Source organism: Lontra canadensis, unplaced genomic scaffold (genome assembly GCF_010015895.1).
Source record: "Lontra canadensis isolate GAN:19392208 unplaced genomic scaffold, GSC_riverotter_1.0 scaffold239, whole genome shotgun sequence".
Lineage (NCBI taxonomy): Eukaryota > Metazoa > Chordata > Mammalia > Carnivora > Mustelidae > Lontra > Lontra canadensis.
Window position 1 is genome coordinate 106,462 of NW_022631233.1, and position 20,066 is coordinate 126,527.

A 20,066-nucleotide genomic window follows, 5' to 3' on the forward strand; every position below is an offset into this window, starting at 1 on the left:
GCTCGTATGCCGTCTGCGTGTCACCCAAATCTTCCAACCCCATGGGCTCTATATGCTTGGGATCCGGCATTAGGCCTTTCTCTTTTTTAATTCTTTTTGGTGCTCCCTGCATACCCAGGCCACCTCCCTGGACGGCCGTGTTTGTCCTTGCTTAGCTCTATAAAGCAGGAGGAAGACAGGTGTCTTTCTCCCTCCTGTGACAGCTGGGCCCTGGGCATTGGGGGGTGGTACTTTTTTTTTTTTCTTAAAAGGCTCCGCATTAAACATTCTAGGCTTTGCCAGCCCTATAGTGCCTGAAGATCTCAGTTCTGCCATTGTGGCACGGAAGCAGCCATAGACTATTTGCAAGTGAATGGATGCGGCTGGTTCCCAATAAAACTTTATTTACAAAAACAAGCATGGATCTGGAGGGACGTGCTTTGCTGATGCCGCCTGAGGGTGACATGGGAATCAGCCGGTTTCTAGTTCCAGGACCCTCTGGGTCATGAGCTGGGCCTTGCTCTCTGTGGAAGGAGGAAACCCGCAGGCATCCCTGGATCACTCACTTGGCTTCCGTGTCTCTCCTTCACAGATGGCTCCCCGGATGCCCTGCAGAACCCTTGCTACATCGGCACTCACGGGTGTGACACCAACGCTGCCTGTCGCCCTGGCCCTGGGGTTCAGTTCACCTGCGAGTGTTCCATAGGCTTCCGAGGGGACGGAAGGATCTGCTCTGGTACAACCATCCCTTCTGACTTGTGGGGGCTGGGGAAGAGGCCAGGAGGAGGTGTCCGAAGTCAGCAGACCAGAGGGCTAGGTGAAGAGAGGGAGGGGCGAGGGGAGCACCAGGGCGTGTGCCAGGCGCCACAGCGGGTTCTTGTGGTCGTCTTGCAGAACTGAAACACTGTCCCCATTAAACAACTCCCCATTCCCTTGTCCCCCCAGCCCCTACTTCCATGAATGTGACTCTTTAAATACTTCATAGTGTGGCCTTACACGGTCCTGTCCTTCCATGACTGGCTCAGTTCCCTGAGCATAGTGTCCTCAGGGCTCACCACGTGGTAGCCTGGGCCCAGATCACTTCCTGCTGAAGGTGGGAGTCGATCCCGTTGGTGCACTCGCTGCCATCTGTTCAACTGCTTCGTCTCTCTGCGGACCCTTGGGTTGCTTCGATTTTTTGGCTGGTGTGGGTGATGCCGCTGTGAACCCAAGTGTACGAAGTACCTGTCTGAGTCCCTGCCTTCAAGTCTCCGGGGCCGCACTCAGAAGTGGAGTCGCTGGGCCACAGGGTGATTCCCGGTTTGGCTCTTCGAGCACCTCCACACTTCTCCCCTCGGCGGTCCCGTTTCACATTCCCACCGGCAGCGCACGGGGGCTGCCCTCGGCCACGTCCTGGCCAACACTTGCTAATGCGCTTTATTTATATATTTACTTTGGTCGTGGCTGTTCCACTGGCGGCAGGTTCGTTCCTTTGTCTGAAGCTGAGAAATGCTGCGGCTCACCCCAGCGAGCTGGTGACACCGGAATGTCGGACCGGGGATCTGACTCACGCGCGAGCATTATGCTCACTGCCTTCTCACCAGACTTACTTGATTGTAGTTCAACTTCGAATACTTACCATGACAGCTGCATACTAATACGTTCTTTTTTTAAGAGTCTTTAAAAAGATTTTATTTATTTATTATTTATTTACTTATTCTTTGTCAGAGAGTGGGAGCAGCAGGCAGAGAGAGAAGCAGGCTCTCCGCTGAACACAGAACCTGGCACAGGACTCGATTCCAGAACCCTGGGATCATGACCTGAGCCAAAGGCAGACACTTAACTGACTGAGCCCCCTTAGGCGCTCCTGATTATAGTATAATTTTGCATACTTACCCATGTGTTTGTGACTAAGTTTTAGGGCACTACCGAGGGTCAGTTAGTTGATTCCTGACTCAGTGACGAGTCCATCCAGCAGAAGCAAGCAGCGCGGGAGTGTCAAGCACTTCTGCAGCCGAGGGCTCGCTAGCAGGTGTCGCAGATGCTAGAAGGATGTGCCCCCCGTGAAAGAGTGGCATGCACTGTATGTTTGGCCAGAAAGATGACCAGTCCCCTTGAAGGATTGGGGTCTGAGAATCCGGTGAGCCATGAAATCGAGGGGTGATGCCTAGGGTCTGGCATCCAGCCCTCTGACGAGTGGCAGATTTCGTGTGCTGATTTAACATAAAGGTTGGCAGGTCCTACTGTCAGTATGTTCCTGTATTTGGCTCAGAGTAAGGGGCTCACTGGGGCATCTGAAATAATGGGGAGCAGGAAATGTGCTTGCAGGAACAGACCGTGTAACCCTTTAGCCTGCTGATGGCTTTGTACAGGTGGTAGAATCCAGTCCGACGCTCTCCTTCCTTGTAACAGACGACTGGGAAGGGGACAGAGTTCCTACGTGCCTCTAATCATCAGAGTGTTCCAGAATTTCCCCCACAGGCCCAACAGTCCTACATGGCTGAGCTGGCTCAGGCCAGTTTGAAGCAGCATGGTAGCTGGGGAGTGGGGGGCAGAGCCCTCCCAGGGCCAGGAAGATGGTTTTGGAGACCATGCAGTGAGGGGGCTCCCTCACTTCTGTGCTGGAAGCGTATACCTTCTTGGTCTTTACATGGCCCTACCTCGACTTCGTAAGACGAACACATGTGAGTAAAGCATGGAGACACCCCAACCCACTGCTGCTGAGCCGTGACCTCCGGCTGATTTGTCCACTCCCGGCACCTGAGCGGACCGTAGTGGGAATGCTTGCTTCACCTCCCAGCGCACGACCCGGCCATACCTTCCCTACTCTGTTGCTGTTACAGAGAACTCTCGCTGTGCTCGCTCAGGAAGACAGGTGGTCGTGTGTGGACTTGCTTTTGTTCTCTGGCTAGTCCTTGTTCTGGGGGATTAGCACCATGGAATGTGAGTATATTCCCGGTCAGGCTACTGTTTTGTTCGGGGTCACTAGAACATGCCTTGGAGTGTTAATGCATCGAGACGTGAGGCTGTTGGTAGGAAATTGCATTAGGCAAATCACGTTGTGTGTGATTTTGACCTGGAAAGTGACTTAGAAGAGAATGAGAATGAGCCTTTGCAACTCAGTTTGTGTAACACTGATGTGATGATAGAGGACATCCCCAGCAAGCCCGGTGTTGGCGACACGTTGCATGGTGTCCCTCCAGCATAGCTTGGAGAAGGTTTCCAGACGAATCGCAGAGTTCTGCTGCCTGGCAGGATGACTCCCATACATTCCTCAGCGGGGAGTCTGTAGAGATGGTTTTGGATGACCTCTTCGGGTAATGTTGGGCACACACAGGCACGTAACAAATCAGTCATGAGACTCTTCTCCTCAGAGAGCCTGGCCCTCAGAAAAGGGGCAAATTTAGATTTGCTGAAAATACATGAAAAGTTGCCACTCTGAAAAAAGTTAGGAAGCAATAATTACACAAATTATCCAGGACTTTCCTGTTGGGCTAGAGACTGATCTATGTGCAAGGAGATCTCTTCCCAGGGAGAAAAACAACAAACTTGAAGGAGATTTTGTGATATTTTATGAGGGGGCAGTTACCACCAGTTTATTGTTTGGACTAAAGGAAGGTTTAAAGTCCCACCCTTGGTTTACAGAAGGGAGGTTTTAGATTAGACATTCGGAAGAATTTCACGATAAGGACGAAACTCCTAGAGTCTTGCCCTACAGAAAAGGTGTCAACTGCTTGGGTGTATAGAGAGAGAGGGACCTTCGCGTGCCAGGGGACCATCCCCTTCCTCATCCCACAGGCCCGCAGGTCCTACTGGGCAGCAGTAGGTAGGGGCTAAGGGAGTGCTCACCCTCCTAATCACCCAAGCAGCATTCCTGTCCACAAACTGCGGGGGGAGGACTGGAACTTGGAACACTTCCCTGGGTGATTTTGCTGTGTCCCTTTGACTGAAAATTCTTGCTCTGGGCTCTTGAACTTTGGCAGTGGAGTCCGAGCTCCGGAGCCCTGCAGTCTGAACAGGGCGTGCAGACATCTGTGCAGGGAGTGTCCTCTGAGAGTCAGGGCACAGAGACCGTGGAAACTGGACCGATTTTTTTTTCTTCCTGTGTTGTCGGAGGAGCAGCTGGCGGATGGGGCCGTGCTGAGTATCCCACAGCCGCACGCCAGCTCCAGTTCGTGGAAAGGGCCGCGAAGCCCCCAAAGGGAGGGGCTGTGTGCTGTGACCTCCCACCTGTGCCTGGAGCGGTCCTCTGGTGTGAGATCTCGTATCTTAAACATTGCACAGGAACGTGACATTGGCGGTACATATTTAAAAAGCTGAATACCATTTGGTTTGGGTGTTTGCACGGGTAGAGGTCAGGCTCTGGGGCAGATGTGGCAGAAGTGCCTCTCTTGGGCAATGTGGTTCGATAGACCAGCAGGGTATATGTCTCACCAGGGAAGAGATGGGCGAGGTTGGCCATTGGAGATAGACGCATGAGGCTTTGTCTTCCAAGTGTGAAAGTTCCGTGAAGGCGTTGGAGGAGGGTGAGAAGAGGAGGGGACTTGTATGATCTCAGCCCACCATGAAATGACGTCCCCATGTCTCAAGGTTCTAGAAATGCCGGCATTTCTAGAATACTCATACTCAGCATACTCGGAGGATGAGGCTGGCATAGGAAGAACCTCGTGTGATTGTGTTTATTTCAGTCCATTAGTGGACAGGTAATCAGGGCGATGACAAGTTAGCTCAGCTTCTTGTCTGGGCCAACCCGCCTTGCTGTGGGGTTAGCTACAGATTGGACCCTGATGCCTGGTGGCCATCTGAGGGCCATGTCCCTAGATCGGCCCAATACATCCCCACGGCTATAGGATGAACCCCTGAAAATTATAATAATAGCTACGTTTCTTGAGCATACTAGGCATTCCTCTGGCTTACATCCAACTCCTGTAGTCCTCAGAACCCCTCAAGGTCAGTGATACTGTGCTTCACTTGCCAACGGGGAAACTGAGGCTGAGTAGTTAGTAGCTTGCCCAAGACCACGCAAGCTGGTAACTAAAGGAGGCAGATTGGAGCCTAGCTATGACCAGCTCCAAAGCATATGGTTTTTTGTGATAGCTTTGGTGTTTGTTGTCATGAGAGGACATCACCCTGCCGGTTCACTGACAAGCTCCCTTTTAGTGCATTAAGCTCTAGACAACATTCATAAATTCACAGTTAGGCCTGACATTGTTCAGCTTCGCTTTGTACCTGTAATGGGACAAGGTAATATTTTTGAGTAGCGCATTTAAGTACGCTCTGTGGCCTCAGGAGCCGTGTTCACAGTCTGGACGCGTGCGCACCCAGCTTTCCGACGTGCGCGCACCCGGCTTCCCGACGTGCGCGCACCCGGCTTTCCGACGTGCTCGGGCCAGCCTGGTGTTAGTGAGCCCCAGACTCAGCGGCTGCCTCCGGGACGCGCAGGGGAAGCACGTGGTTACGTAGGAGGGCCTTGGGGTCACTCTCGAAAGTGACACACAGGAAGAAAACTCTTACTGGGGCGCCCGGGTGGCTCAGTGAAGCGTCCGACCCTTCGTTTCAGGTCAGCTTACGATCTGAGGGTCGTGAGACTGAGCTTTGCGTCCCGCGTGGCGTCTGCTTGAGGTTCTCTCTCCATCTGCTCTCCTCCTGATGATGAAATAAAAATAAATAAATAGGAAAAAAGTCGTATTCATGTAACTTTTGGACCATAAAAGAGTTTGTCTTAGAATTGATCCATGTGCAGGCCAAAATACTCTATTTCATTGTATTTACCCATATTTGAAGTGTTGTTTTTTTTTTAAAGTGTGGATTTTTAAAAAAATTTGTTGTAGATATCGATGAATGTTCAGAACAGCCCTCGGTGTGTGGGAGCCACGCCGTCTGCAATAATCAGCCTGGAACCTTCCGCTGCGAGTGTGTGGACGGCTATCAGTTCTCAGAGGCAGGAGCCTGTGTGGGTAAGTTCTGCGGGCGACTTGTCAAATTGGGTAAGTTCTTAGGATGACTTGTCACTCCGCTCGTGCACGCGGGGTGTGTTGCCCACAGTCTGAGTGCAGGCGCCGCCCAGTCATCATCTGGCTAACATGGGGGCCCCGCCTTCTGTTGTTCGGGGAAGCCGTTTTGGAAGACTGACCAGACTTTGTCCCTTCCCTCCACCTACCCAAGGGTCGCACACCTAAGCAGAAGCAGTGCTAGAATAAGCCACGAGCCTTAGCAGAACTTCTTGGCCCTGTCAGAGGAGGTGAGGAGAAGCTGTTTGTGGGGCTCACCATGCTGCAGGCCGGTGCTGTGGGGACTGGTGCTCGTGGGCCAGCCCCAAGGGCCAGACTGTTCAGACGTTTCCATTTTTTCCTGCTGCCACACTTGGACCTGGCGGGGGCCAAGAAGTTTAAGTTCAAAGATTCTTGGAGATGTCCGGGTCCGGCAGGCAGCGTGCTGAATGGGCCTCCAAGCTCAACTTGTCCTCCCAATTTTATTTATTTATTTTTTAAAGATTTTATTTATTTATTTGACAGACAAGTAGGCAGTGAGGCAGGCGGTGGGGGGCGGGGGGAGCAAGTGCCCCGCCAAGCAGAGAGCCCGATGCGGGGCTCGATCCCATGACCCTGGGACCATGACCTGAGCGGAAGGCAGAGGCTTAATCGACTGAGCCACCCAGGTGCCTTGTGGTCCCAGTTTTAAAACAGATTCTTGTGTCGCATCACGGAGCCGCCCCCTTCCTGCTGCCTGGCTGCTCGCTGGAGCCAGGCGTGCTCCCTTCCCTCCGCCCTGACGCTCAGGCAGGGCTGCCGAGGTCCCAGGGCGAGGTGACGGCCTGAGGGCGGAAGGGAACAGGCCGTTCTCGGGTTTTGAACGTGACCCAAACATCTGCACATTTTGGGAAGCCGGTCCCCTTGCACGGAGTGCAGATCCCGGCCCTGCTAAGGTCATTTTTTTCTCTCTCGATAGAGAACAACCATTTCTGTGTGTTTGGCCCAACTTCCTTCCCTGCTTTTTGGAGATGGAGGCAACTTGAACGTTTATTTTTCATGACAGCCCCGTTTCCATTACGTCTGGACTCAGCCCTGGCTGGTGGGAGAATGCGGCTCCAGGGTCGGTGGCTGGGAGGCGCGATGTCCCTCTGCTGAGCGCACTCACCGCAGGGCAGGGGAGGCAGATGTCTGCTCCGAGGTGTTGGAGTTTGAGGAGGACACCTCACGTGTCTGGACCTCGGTTCCTCGGGCTGGATCGTGGGCTCACAGGGTTGCCTAGAGCCCTCGGAGGTCCCTTGGGAGCTGCTGGGGAGGAGCCGTAGGAGCCGGGGCCCTTCTGTCCCCCGCCACGACCTCCAGCCTTTCATTTCCCTGCATGTCACATTCTGGGTGAGATTTTGTCTGAACCGGGGATCCCACCGCTCGGGAACACATGTGACAGTCACCTGAAGCCTTGCCACCGGGTCTAGGCCTCGTGAGGCCTCCTGAGTCCCCACTGCCCGCAAGCCCGGCCGCCAGCCCCCATTGCCCAGCTCCTTTGAGAGCCGCAGCGCGGAGAGGCGGCTCACAGGGAAAACCGCGTCGGCCTAAACGCGTTCCAGCCAGTCGCTCTGGCTTGTCGCTGGGTCACCTCTGCCGAAATTCTCCGTCACAACTGTATGCTGCACAGAAAGCCCGGGTTGGAAAGATTTATCCCAGGTCTCAGCAGGGAAGGGAGAGAAGAGAGTTGGGACAGCCGAGGAGGCCAGTGCGGTGGTCGCCGACAGTGAAGGGCTGGGGCTCATGCAGGGGCTGCGGGCCTCTTTCTGTGAGGTTCGGTTTCCCGTGGGGAACTGCCTCGTGGACTTCCGTGTTTGGCATTTTCTGTAAACCTGCGACCTTTCTCTTTTCCACTGCATGCCAGCTTTTACAGTTAATTAGAATGTGCAAAGTATGAAAACAGGCCATAAATCACCTTTTTGTGAAGACACAGACAACCACCCTCTGCATGGCCATAGCCCTAGGATACACGGCTCTATGTGTGGAACGTGGGGAGATTTGAGGTTCCACTGACCCCCTCAAGTGGGTGTCTTTGTGCAGTGCACAACACCATGTACCTGCCCATCCCACATGCCAGGAAGAGGGCTTGCTTCACCCAGTGTTCTCCCTTCCCTGCCTGTCGTATTGTTGGGAAAAATTAATGTAAAACATTCACTTTTGTGACTTTATGTTCAGAACTTAAAAGTAACTAGGGAAACCACCTTCCTTAGAGCTCTTTACACCCTGTACACCTTTCCCTCCTTCTAACCTGTGACTTCTTACTCTTGGTTCTCTTTCCTTCTTGGAATCTCCCCCTTCTCTCCTGTCACCTCATTTCCAGCCCAACCAGCCTGCAGGTCGTTCTGGGGGACCGCTGCCAGGAGGGCGGCAGCGGCTCAGGACCAGCAGCCCGCTTTGCTCCTTCCAGGTCAGGGAAGGGTCCTTTTCCATGCTTCTCTTCAGAAAAGGCGGCACTAGGAAAGCACAACCCCACTTACAGTCTGCCCGGGATTCTAGTTAAATTTTAATTCTCATTTGAGCCTGGTTTTCTCTCCTTTCCAGAATGCACCCCCTTCCTCCCAGCATGTCGTTTCCCATTTGTGGAAGGGGTGGGATCAGAGTTGTAGAGAAATTGCCAGCTCAGCAAGGTCAGAAGCCTTTGAGGAGAGCACAGCGGGGTGCCCCAGTGTCCCCTCCAGTGGCTTAGGTTCTCGGGGCAGCCTCTGTCCTCTGTGACTGTCCTGACCCCTGTCTGAATGAATGTTGTCAGCAAAGCCATCTAGAAATTCCAATTGTGTGAGAACTGAGATGCACTGCCAGGGCTGTGGGCTGTGTGCTCATTGTCAAGAAATGTAGAAGAGACTTTTCCTCTTAACTGACATGAAACCTCCCTAAAAAATGCCTCATGTATTTTTGAAAATGAAACAGGTCGAACTAAACAGTTGGGAATGGTAGGGCTGGCTTTTAAAACTTCTTTAAGAAGCAAATGGCTTTGGCATGGAAAAGTGGTCTTCCGTTAAAAAAAAAGTGATGTAAAAAAACGCAGTTCTAAATTGCCTTTTTCTAGAAATGATTTGAGGATTATAGAAATGCGTGTGCAACAACAATGGCCAGGTGGGAATGTCGAGACCTACCCATGCTTGTCCCGTATGGAGGGTCTCTGTTAATTGGGGTGGAGCAAATGAAGCTGTGAGCAAATGTCACTTGTAAAATGGCCACCTACGAGGTATAAATGACATAAATATGTGTCGGAAGAGATAGAGAAAAGAAAGCTGAGTGAGACTCATTTCCTGGTGGTTTTGTCTGCGGGTACTTTCCCGACCTTTGAGGGACCCTCATTTGTTGAAAGTCGGGCAGCTAAGCTGAAGGAGTTGTGGGGGAGGAGGGGGACCCTAGAGAAGAGAAGAGCCTTAGAGATGAGGGGACGGGAGAGAAGACAGAAGGGCCCAAGGAAGCCGAGTGTGTTCTTGGACTTGTTAGGTATCATCTGGGTGACTGTTTTCCAGAAATTTGGAGCCTTGAGGAATACCCTCTCCTTGACCTGTCCCCTGACAGTGCTTAGAGCTCGCTCTCCTCTCACGGACAAGAAAAACTGGAATCAGTCTTGGAAAGACTCAGTGAGGAGGAGAAGGAAGAGAAGCCCTCCTTGCTTGGGATAGTCCAGACACCAAGGGCCTCCTTGAAGGGAAGGAGAGGAACATCAGTCCTGAGGGACAGAATTCTGTCATGGGTCTTAGAGCTTTAAAACCAGAAGCTAAATGGTGCCTTGGGAACACCAGAGAACCCTCACCCGCCACTGAAAGTACCCCCGAGACCTCAGCCCTTGACTTCCATCTTGAGGCAAGAGCACAAGACGTTATTACCAGCCACCCCCTTGGTCACTCACCCGCTTCCCAAGCCCTGGTTCTGTGGGTTCTATCTTTGGGACCCTGTAAAGAAGGACAGCTCATCCACCGGCCTCCCCACAGAGGAAGAATGTGAGACTCTGAGAAGTGACGTATTCAAAGCCATGTGGCGGACACGTGTGTACCTGGTAGACACTCGGGGATGCTTACACCCCAGAACCCACAGTATCTCTACACCTGTCTCACCGCCCTGGAAACATTTACTTCTTCTGTCACGGGAAATGCCTTCCGCATTTGTAGTCGGTGCTCGACCTGCCTGGTGGGCCAGGGGTCAAGCCACCATGCAGAAGTCTCAGGTCCTCGGCTCCAGGTGCCCCAGCAGTGTTGCCGCAGCAAGTGTGTACATACACCCACACATGCCCACCTCCGTGTCTCGGTGAACGGAAAGTTGGGTTTGAGGGAGCCGGTATAGAGAGTGGCCTGAGACGGAGCCCCAGGGTTTTGCCAAGGTTAAGTACCAGGTGGGATGAACAGCCATGGTGTCTGTCTCTGAAGACTGATTGGAGGCAGGTGGCAGAAAACAGAAAATCCAGGGGTACTAACCCACTGGGGGGGCAGAGGAGGAAGCCTGACAGGATGTCTGGAGGTCCGGGGTCTAGGCACAGTCCCCTTAGTGGACTAAACCACTGATGTAGAGGGAACTTGCTTAGAAGGCTACCGTGACCGCTTGGGGCCTCTCTCCAAACACTGTGTGTCAACCTTTTGTTTGAAGCTGTCGTGGACCAGCGCCCTATCAACTACTGCGAGACTGGCCTCCACGACTGCGACATACCCCAGCGGGCTCAGTGTGTCTACATGGGAGGGTCCTCCTACACCTGTTCCTGTCTGCCGGGCTTCTCTGGGGACGGCCGAGCCTGCCAAGGTGCGTGCTTGCTCTGATTTTTCTTTCCATGGAACCTGAAAGAGAAATCCCATCTGCCAATTACCGACTCACCCTGAAATTAAGAAAATTACTCTTTCAACTCTGTTGAGTATATGGGCTGTGTTTTGTCTCTCTGCGTAGTGTGAACCCTGCATTTTCCTTTGGGGGCTGTTGTCATTGGAGAAAACGCTTATCCTCCCCCTACTACTTTGTTCTACGTGACTTGCTCACTCAGGCAACAATTAGACTCCTGTTGTTTACTAGGAACTGAGGAGATTTTCTTTGGGGAAAAGGCAAACAACTCTTGGATACATGGGGCTTGAGGTCCGGCTTTTTGTTTAGTAAGAGATATATAAATATATAAATGTGTATATATAATTCACCTGGCCTGCTCTCACCTTCTGCTCTGAAACAAGCCCAGTCCCCTTACTGAATAAATGACTACAGTCAAAGAATAAATGATTACCCAGAATTCTTTTAGATCTGCGGTCAGTCCTTCATTGGCTCCCAAGATGTTCTTAAAGATTATTTCAGGAAAGAGAACTATGAGAAAATTACCCCCACCCCTTGATTTGCAAAATTGCTTAAAAGCACAGCCAACAGTATTCCTGAAAAGTCCAAGCTTTTCTAAGATTATAAATTCTGAGATACTTTCTTTTCTACTGAACACATGAATTTTCTCTTATCTCTGAGGTTTTTCTCTCCACCCTTAATGATATCTCCAAACTCAGAGGTTTTTGAATCCCTCTCTTGTGATGAGAAGACTCATTTTATAATGCAAATGAAACTTCTCTGTTTTCATTTTTCATGCTTGATTTTCCATGAAAACACTAGCGTTGGAATGAAACACATTTATAAATACACTGGATAGAATTTAGAGAGCTCGTGTTTTGATGAGTCACGTTTTGTAAATTTTAAATCGCTATTCCCAGATCAGAAACAGAGTCCCCCTAGAGCTGAGCAAGTGGTTTAAATTACTGTGTCAACGATGAATTCCGAAGAAATTTCACTGTCTCCTGGGCTTGGTGGCTGTTTTGCAGATGTGGATGAGTGTCAGTCAACCCGATGTCACCCCGACGCCTTCTGCTACAACACTCCAGGCTCCTTCAAGTGCCAGTGCAAACCTGGTTATCATGGAGATGGCTTCCATTGTGTGCCCGGAGGTAAGGTATTGGAGACACTTGGAACTGGTAGGCCTTGCCATGTTTCTGCTACTGAGCACATGGCCCTTGGAGAAGCGCTAAGGTAGGGAAGTTGGAGTCTGTATGGAGAGTCTTAAGGGATGTTAAGGTAGGAAACGAGAGCACAGCTGCAGTGTACAACCGGTTGTGCACTGCACAACGCTAGGGGGTACCACGCAGACCATAACTATACTGGTGACCTCAAGTCTGGGCATCCTTGTAACTTGAGCAAGCAGTTCAGGGTAAAAATGCTCTGTACTAGTCAGGGTTCTCCAGAGAAACAGAGCTAATAGGATGTGTGTGTGTGTGTATGTACATGTGTGTTATAAAGAGATTATAAGGAATTGGTTTTCCCAATTATAAAGCCTTGCGAGTCCAAGATCTGCAGTTAGCGAACTGGCCCAGGACAGCCCATGTTTCCATCTGAGTGTGAAGGCAGAGAAAAGCTGGTGTCCCAGGTCATTGATCGTTGGGAAGGATGGATTCTCTCTTACTCAGGGAAGGGCCAGCCTTTGTGTTCTAGTCTAGCCTTCCACTGATTAGATGAGGCCCATCTGCTTTCCTCAGTCCATGAAGTTAAAGGGTGATCTCATCCAAAATGTCCTCACGGAAAGACCTACAGTGTTTGACCAGATATCTAGCATATCTCTACCCTGCGGTCCAGCCAAGTTCACACATAAAATTAAGCCATCCCAGCTTCCTGGGAGTCATAGGGAATAGAGCTCGGGCGGGGGTGGGGAGCAGGGTCGAAGGGCCACCACTGGGGGAAGATGCTGGCTAAAGACCCTAACAGAACTGTCCACATGGCTACCTATGACACCTGACTGTGTGGTTTCTGAAGTGACCTGGTGACCCGAGGCTTGCGTGGCGTCTCATTAGACAGTAAAGGTAACGGTAGTCCTAGGTCCCTATCTGGAGCCTGTCTGGGAAGGTAGGAGGCCTCCGCAGGTGCTGCCGAACGAATACCCGTAATTGACGGCCGTTTGTGTAGGTGCCTCACCTGTACCGTTTCACGTGATGTTCGTGATCTTCTTTTTCCGAGAGAGGGCAACTGGGGGAGGGGCGAGGGAAGGGGCAAAGGAGAGAGAGAATCCCAAGCAGACTCCACGCCCAGCCAGAGCCTGACAAGAGGCTCGAGCTCATGACCCTGAGATCACGACGGACCCGAAATCAAGAATCCGATGCTTAACCGATGGTGCCTCATAATCGTCTTTTTAAAATGAACACAATTACAATCTCCATTTACACCGAGGATCCTGAGCTGAAAAAGATAAAGGTGTAATCAAGTTCCCACTGGTAGTAAGTGCTGGAACCAAGACCCAAACCCAGTTCTGTCGGATGGACTCCAGCCTGGATTCAGTCCCCGGAACCACACGCTGTTCTGTCATGAGATCAAGAATATGCCGGACGCCTCAGCCTGGAGTCATGTGGTTACTTATTTGTAATTATTGCCGCTGTTATTGCCAGACGTATTTATGCCACTGTAAATATGTCCTGTATATGCACAATTATATAACGTTTCAACAAAATAGCCATTTTACCACCACCTTGTTAAGCAATTAGTAACTATATCAATGCCTATCTACACTAGCCTGTGAGTGTAGGCTGCATATGCGTTTTACTTTTTTTTTTTTAAAGATTTTATTTATTTATTTGACAGAGATCACAAGTAGGCAGAGAGGCAGGGAGGCAGGCTCCCTGCTGAGCTGAGAGCCCAATGCAGGGCTCAATCCCAGGACCCTGAGATCATGACCTGAGCCGAAGGCAAAGGGTTAACCCACAGAGCCACCCAGGCGCCCTGCACTTGCGTTTTATTCCTATGTCCCCAATATCCGGTGGAGGATGTGGCCCATGACGGTGCTCCCCGTCACCAGTCTCCCCTCCTACTATCAGTGTAGGAAAGTATTTATTTTCCACCCTCTCAACAGGGCTAGGTGTGACCAGTTTTTAGGATAGTCGCCCATCAAAAAGAAAAATAATAAATTTAAGGTTAAAATTTGAACATATAATACTGTACGTTTCTCATCTACATTGTTTTCTTCTGATTAGAACAAGGATCTGCGTCCTGTCATTTGCACGTCAAAATTGGCCCAGCTCCTGTTTTTGTAAATGAAGTTTTATTGGAGAACAGCCATGCTCATTAGCTTATGTAGAGCCAGTGGCTTCTTTCATTTGACACAGGCTGAGTTCAGTAGTTGTGGCCAAGACTATGAGGCATACAAAACCTAAAATCTCTGCCACTCGGCCCTTGACAGGAAGTGTTTCCCAACCCCCAGCCAAGATAAACCGAGGAAGAGCCAATCTTTTATTCTTGAAGTTGTGGGTAAAAACCATCTCACTGCCCATAGATTCTAATAAGCAGGTTATGTACAGAAGAATTCGTGATAATCTCAAACATTCCAGCAGCTACTAAAAATGACTAACGCTCGTTATTTCCTTAGGCTTGCTTCATATCGCCGGTTCAAGAAGCAGCAGATGTTTCATTTTTTGGTTTTTGTTTTTTATTTTTAACCTCACTCCTTGCCCCTTCCCTAAGGTTCTGTTAACGAAACAGAAACAAATTCAGACCTGCAGGCTGGGATAGGAAGATGGGACAAGGACAAAACCAATCAGAGCTATCTGCTAGGATTGCTGATGGACTCAATCCCGTTCTCTCAAGAAATTCAGCATCTAGTTATGTCGTCAAGAGAGGAGTGCACTAGAAATGTACATGAGTGTTTTGTTGAGTATGGCTGGTAACGACAACAGCAAACCAAATGATTGTCAACAGGAGTGCTGGACCAGTGAGTTTTGGTACAATTCCTACAATGAAATAATGTACAGCAGTTAAAATAAGTGAGCCAGAATCAATGGGTAATTCTCAAAAACATGGTAAGCAGGAAAAAAGTGACAGAAGGATATATACAGCATGATGCCATTTATGTAAATATAACACTATGAAAATAAAGCCATGTGTGTATACATATGTAAGAAAGCTACAAAATGCACATATAGGAATGAAAAACAAAAATCGGGGCTCAAGGTTGCCTACGCGGTGAGAGAGGAGGTTGGGACCGAGGAGGGCTACACAGGGGCTGCCTTTGTATTTCTTTTTTTTCTTCTTTTTTCTTTTCTTTTTTAAAAGATTTTATTTATGTGACAGACAGAGATCACAAGTAGGCAAAGAGGCAGGCAGAGAGAAAGGAGGAAGCAGGCCCCCTGCTGAGCAGAGAGCCCAATGTGGGGCTCTATCCCAGGACCCTGGGATCATGACCTGAGCCAAAGGCAGAGGCTTTAGCCCACTGAGCCACCCAGGCACCCCGCCTTTGTATTTCTAATTTTTTTTTTCAGCTGGAAAATGAACACAGAGGTTTTCATCATATTTTTCTAAACTTTGACTAAAATATTCTGTGAAATATTAACAGAGAGAAAAATAATATGTGTGTCATCCCAACTCCTATTGCCAAGCACAGTGAGGTACAGGGAATCAAACAGTCAGCACTTAGCTTGGTCCTACTGTATACAGTGGGGACAATTTTTTTAAATAAACTAAACTGGCTTTGAGGGTGAGTCAGCCAGTTAAGGTCACGGCTACAGCAGTGTCACCCGATGACAAGACAAGAAACTCGGATTTGTCCCCCCGCGCCTCTGCACTCTTGCCCACAACCCGTGTGTGGACTGTGGCATCAGTTCAGCAGACTGCTATCATTCCTTTTCAACGGAATAGAACAGAAAACAATCAGGAAAACAACAGAGTAGGTAGAGTGTGCATAGTAGGAAAAAGTGCCTTTTGGTGAAATGATGCTCGTCTCTGTGTGTGGATGAGTATGTGTGCAGGCGCATAAGTGTGTGTGTGTGTGTGTGTGTGTGTGTGTGTAGTTGCTGAGTGAAGTGTATTTCTGTGGGTCATGGGCAGAAAGTTTGAGGGCCACCATATTACAGTTGACTCTTGAACAATGTGGGGTTAGGGGCACTGACTCGTGCCCCACCCCACCCTCCCACCCTGCAGACATGAAAAGTTGAAAATAGTGTATAACTTTTGACTGCCCCAGAACTTCACTACTCATAGCCTACTGTTGACCGGAAGCCTTACTAATAACATAAACAGTCAGTGAACACATAGTTGGTATGTTATATATGTCTTATATACTGTATTCCAACTATAAAGTGAGCTAGAGGAAAGAAAATGTTATTAAGAAAATCATAAGGAAGAGAAAATATAGTAAAAAAAAAAAAAATCCACAGTTCAGGGTGCCAGCATGACTCAGTTGGTTAAGCGTCCGACTCTTGGTTTCAGGTCAGGTCATGATCTCAAGGTCACAGGGTCAATCCCTGCGTCGATCTCCACGTTTAGCTGAGTCTGCTTGAGATTTTCCCTTTCCCTCTGCCCCTCTCCACCACTCGTGCATTTTCTCTCTCTTCCAGTCCCTCCCCTAATCTCTCTCTCTCTCTCAATAAATCAATCTTTTTTTTTAAAGATTTTATTTATTTATTTGATAGACCGAGATCACAAGTGGGCAGAGAGGCAGGCAGAGAGAGGAGGAAGCAGGCTCCTCGCTGAGCAGAGAACCCGATTCGGGGCTTGATCCCAGGACCCTGGGATCATGACCTGAGCCGAAGGCAGAGGCTTTAACCCACTGAGCCACCCAGGCGCCCCTCAATAAATCAATCTTAAAAAAAAAAAAACAAACAAACAAACAAAAAAAACCACAGTTCAGACCTGTGTTGCTCAAGGGTTAATGGTAGTTATCTATTGTATTGTAATAAAGGATCCCCAGAGTTAGCAGCTGAAGACATAAATACTTGTTATCTCACAGCTCTGAGGGTCAGGAACTCAGGGGCAGCTTAGCTGGGTGGTCTTGGTTCAGGGTCTCTCATTGGATTGTCGTCAAGGCATTCGCTGGGGCTCTGGTCTTCTCTAAGGTTCACCAGGGGCTGAGGGAGCCATGTGGTTGCTGGCAAGCCCCTGCGCCTCACAGGCCGCCAGACTGAGGACTGCAGGTCCTCACGGCCTGGGTCTCACAGGGCTGCCTCAGTGACTTCAAGACCTGGCAGCTGTCTTCCTCCAGAGCAGGTGGTAAGAGAGAGCGTGACTACATCCAAGATGGAAGCCAGTCTTTTGTAACCTCATCTGGGAAGTGATAGGCTGTCACTTGTGATACTCTTAGTCACAGGGCAACCCTCCGACAGTGTGAAAGGGAATTGCCTAATATGAGAATGCCAGGAGGCAGGAGACTGGGGCCATCTTGGAGGCTGCCTACCACAGCCACCAGCCTTGTCTGGGGGAATGCAATTGTCTAGAGTGTTGGAAAGTAAGAGACTGGATTAGTAGCAGATCAAAGAGGCATCTACAAAGTCCTGGCTAGAGTCATAAAGCCTGGTCCTTAAGGGCACATACCACGCCTGCCGATGTTGGATTGCGTCTCTTCACGCTCGGCACCCGTCACGCTTACCAGCGTGTTGCGCCAGCAGACACAGTACACATCTTTAGACACAAAGGAATTCAGGAGATCAGAGAGCAGGGCTTCAAGGAAAGATGAAAACATTTAGGATAATACAACTTAAGGAAAACTGAGAAGCAATTTAATGGACACTTTTTGTTTGTGTCTTAACGTTTCTGTTTCCCTGTGCACTTTGCTTCAAACAAACCCAGTGTTAGAAAACTTGAATTTCCCAGTGAGAGCTAGAAGGCCTCTAGAAATTCTATAATTCATCTCCTTTGTTTTATAAACAAAGAACATGAGGCCTGAATAATTTTTTGGTTTACAAAAAGTTCCTTGAACTCCTTATGTAAGAGAATTTTCTATGGCAGTTTTTCTCAAAATTGAGTAAGACCTTTAAAAAATATTCCTGTGGTCTCTGGTGTTAGATTATTTTTATTATAGATAAATCCATGTGCGGGAAAGAGCCCCTAGGAGTAGTTGGCCCCTGGTGGGGGCAGAGTAGACAGGAAGAGGATACATAAGGAAGGCCCCCCCAAAACGAGTTCCTCCACCCCAACTATATCAGAGACTACACTAGTTACTTATTTTGGATTAACACGGAGAAAGAAATTTAATCAGGTAAGGAAATGAAATGCAAGTGAAGAGATTTAAAAGGTGCTTTTTTCCCCCTATTTCTCTTTATCATTTTTCTCTCATTTTCTTTTTCCACAACCTTGAGAAAGTCACCCCAGACTTCCTGCTCATCCCTGGATAAATATCGGGTCTTGGCTGCTTGCTCAGAGCAGATGAGTAAAAAGAATCTTGCCCGAGTCGTCATTTTATCAGGCAGGAACAGGGCCAGGAAATGTGTCTTTATTACCCCTCCCATCCCGCCCACAATGGAAAATTCCCCATGGAGGGCTGAGACCCTCAGCAGGGGGCTCCCACTGGGGCTGCTCCTGCTAGCCGGGCTGGGAAGCCATCCCAGGAAACCCAGTGACATCGCAGCTTTCCGTAAACACACTTGAAATTCCATATCCTGAGTCCCAGTTGGTAGTTTTCTCCTCCTCTTTGTAAGTTCAAGATACAACAACTTAAAAGTTCCTCTATAAATTGTAGATCACTTGAGACTCTGTGTGTTGGCCAAACACCATGTCAACACAAAACTGTCAGCCACATAAAATGGAGTCACCCCTACTTCCTTAAAAGTTAGGTGTTGTTGACAGCACAAGCTCAACACCAGGCCTGTTCTCTAGTTGGAAAGGCAGCACCATATACAGACGCTGGTGGAAGGAAACAGTCTGGGGGCACCTGGCTGACTCAGTGGGTTAAAGCCTCTGCCTTTCACTCAGGTCATGATCCCAGGGTCCTAGGATAGAGCCCTGCATCTGTCTCTCTGCTCAGCGGGGAGCCTGCTTCCTCCTCTCTCTCTCTCTGCCTGCCTCTCTGCTTACCTGTGATCTAATAAATAGATAAAATCTTTATAAAAAAAAAAGGAAACTGAGTCTGTGGACCACAGATAATTTCAGTGTGTGCATTAAGCTAGCTTGTATATATCACCAATGACATAACATGTCTGGTGTTAATGAGCTGTTCTGGGCTCTGGGCTTGTGGATACAGAGGGGCTGAGCCAGGAATCCAATGACCCAGGTTCTAGCTTGCGCTGAGCCCTTTCCTAGTTCTGTGGCCTGGGAACCCCCTTCCTTACCAGCCTTGGCTCTCTCATGTGGTATAAAAATGGAGTTGCCTGTTGCATACTGTTCTGGTAGAGAATTAAATGAAACACGTGTGAATGGAGACAGTTCATACGGGAAACTTGCAAACCCTGTGTACGTGCAAGATACTGAGGAAGGAACAAATTCTACATCCAAGAGCCAACAAAACCCAGTATCTTATTCTCAAGCAGATGGCTTATTTGTATCTTCGCTTGGCTCTTCCTACATCAAATATGTTGTTTGTTTGTTTGTTTGTTTGTTTTTTAGTATTAGCCCCCAGGACAAAAGGGAAAGCATACCCACTCTTTCCCTTGCCAGGTTCAGCACACGCTTTCCTGGCCTCACTCACTGCTTCCGATCATGGGAGCAGCCCCATGAAGCAGGCTAGTGTGAGAACTGGCAGCAAAGACAGAAGGTACTTTAAATATTTGCTGGCAACACGCACACAATATCACCATGGAGGCCATGTTGCAGTGACAAATGAACATTTGAGTGTGGAATTTCAAATTCTGTCTGTACGTGTTGTCCCGTCATATTTCCCTTACTCCTCACAATAACGCATGAGATTAGTTACTGGCGCCATTGTGGTCCTCCGGTGAGGAGTGTGGCACATCCAGCATTGCGGACGCGCCCAAGATAACACCAAAAGTTGTGGAACCAGGAGTCGAAAACACTTTTCAGACACAAAGTTCTGTGAAACAGATTATTATTTATTATGTTACAATGTATCTTATTACTAATACATTATATTAGTTAACATGTATTCATATGTGAATGAGCATATTTATATAAAATTTCTCCCTAACATAACTGGTAATGCCCTAGAGTACATGTTGATAGCTACCATCCCCACAGGCCAAATCTGGCCCACTGTCTGTTTTTGTAACTCTCATTCATTTACGTATTAAATTTGGTTGCTTCCGTGCCACAACTGCAGAGGTGTGGCCGCCCTCCAGCCAGTGTGGAACCAGCTACAGCTCTGTGTACTGGGGGATCGTTGATTCTAGGCCATTTCCCACAGATAGAGAAGGATTTCCTTACCTGGGGATCCTA

The 20,066-nt window shown here is 49.2% G+C and overlaps 1 protein-coding gene across 1 annotated transcript in view; it reads left to right on the top strand.

Moving 5' to 3' along the window:
• The window catches only part of NID1 (nidogen 1), an 83,063-nt gene that overhangs the window by 45,051 nt on the left and 17,946 nt on the right, over positions 1-20,066 (top strand). Inside the window, exons 9-12 of the mRNA XM_032849676.1 lie at positions 572-715; positions 5,790-5,915; positions 10,566-10,715; positions 11,756-11,878. Coding sequence (XP_032705567.1) covers positions 572-715; positions 5,790-5,915; positions 10,566-10,715; positions 11,756-11,878 — 543 coding nt within the window. The remainder of the gene's footprint in view (positions 1-571; positions 716-5,789; positions 5,916-10,565; positions 10,716-11,755; positions 11,879-20,066) is intronic.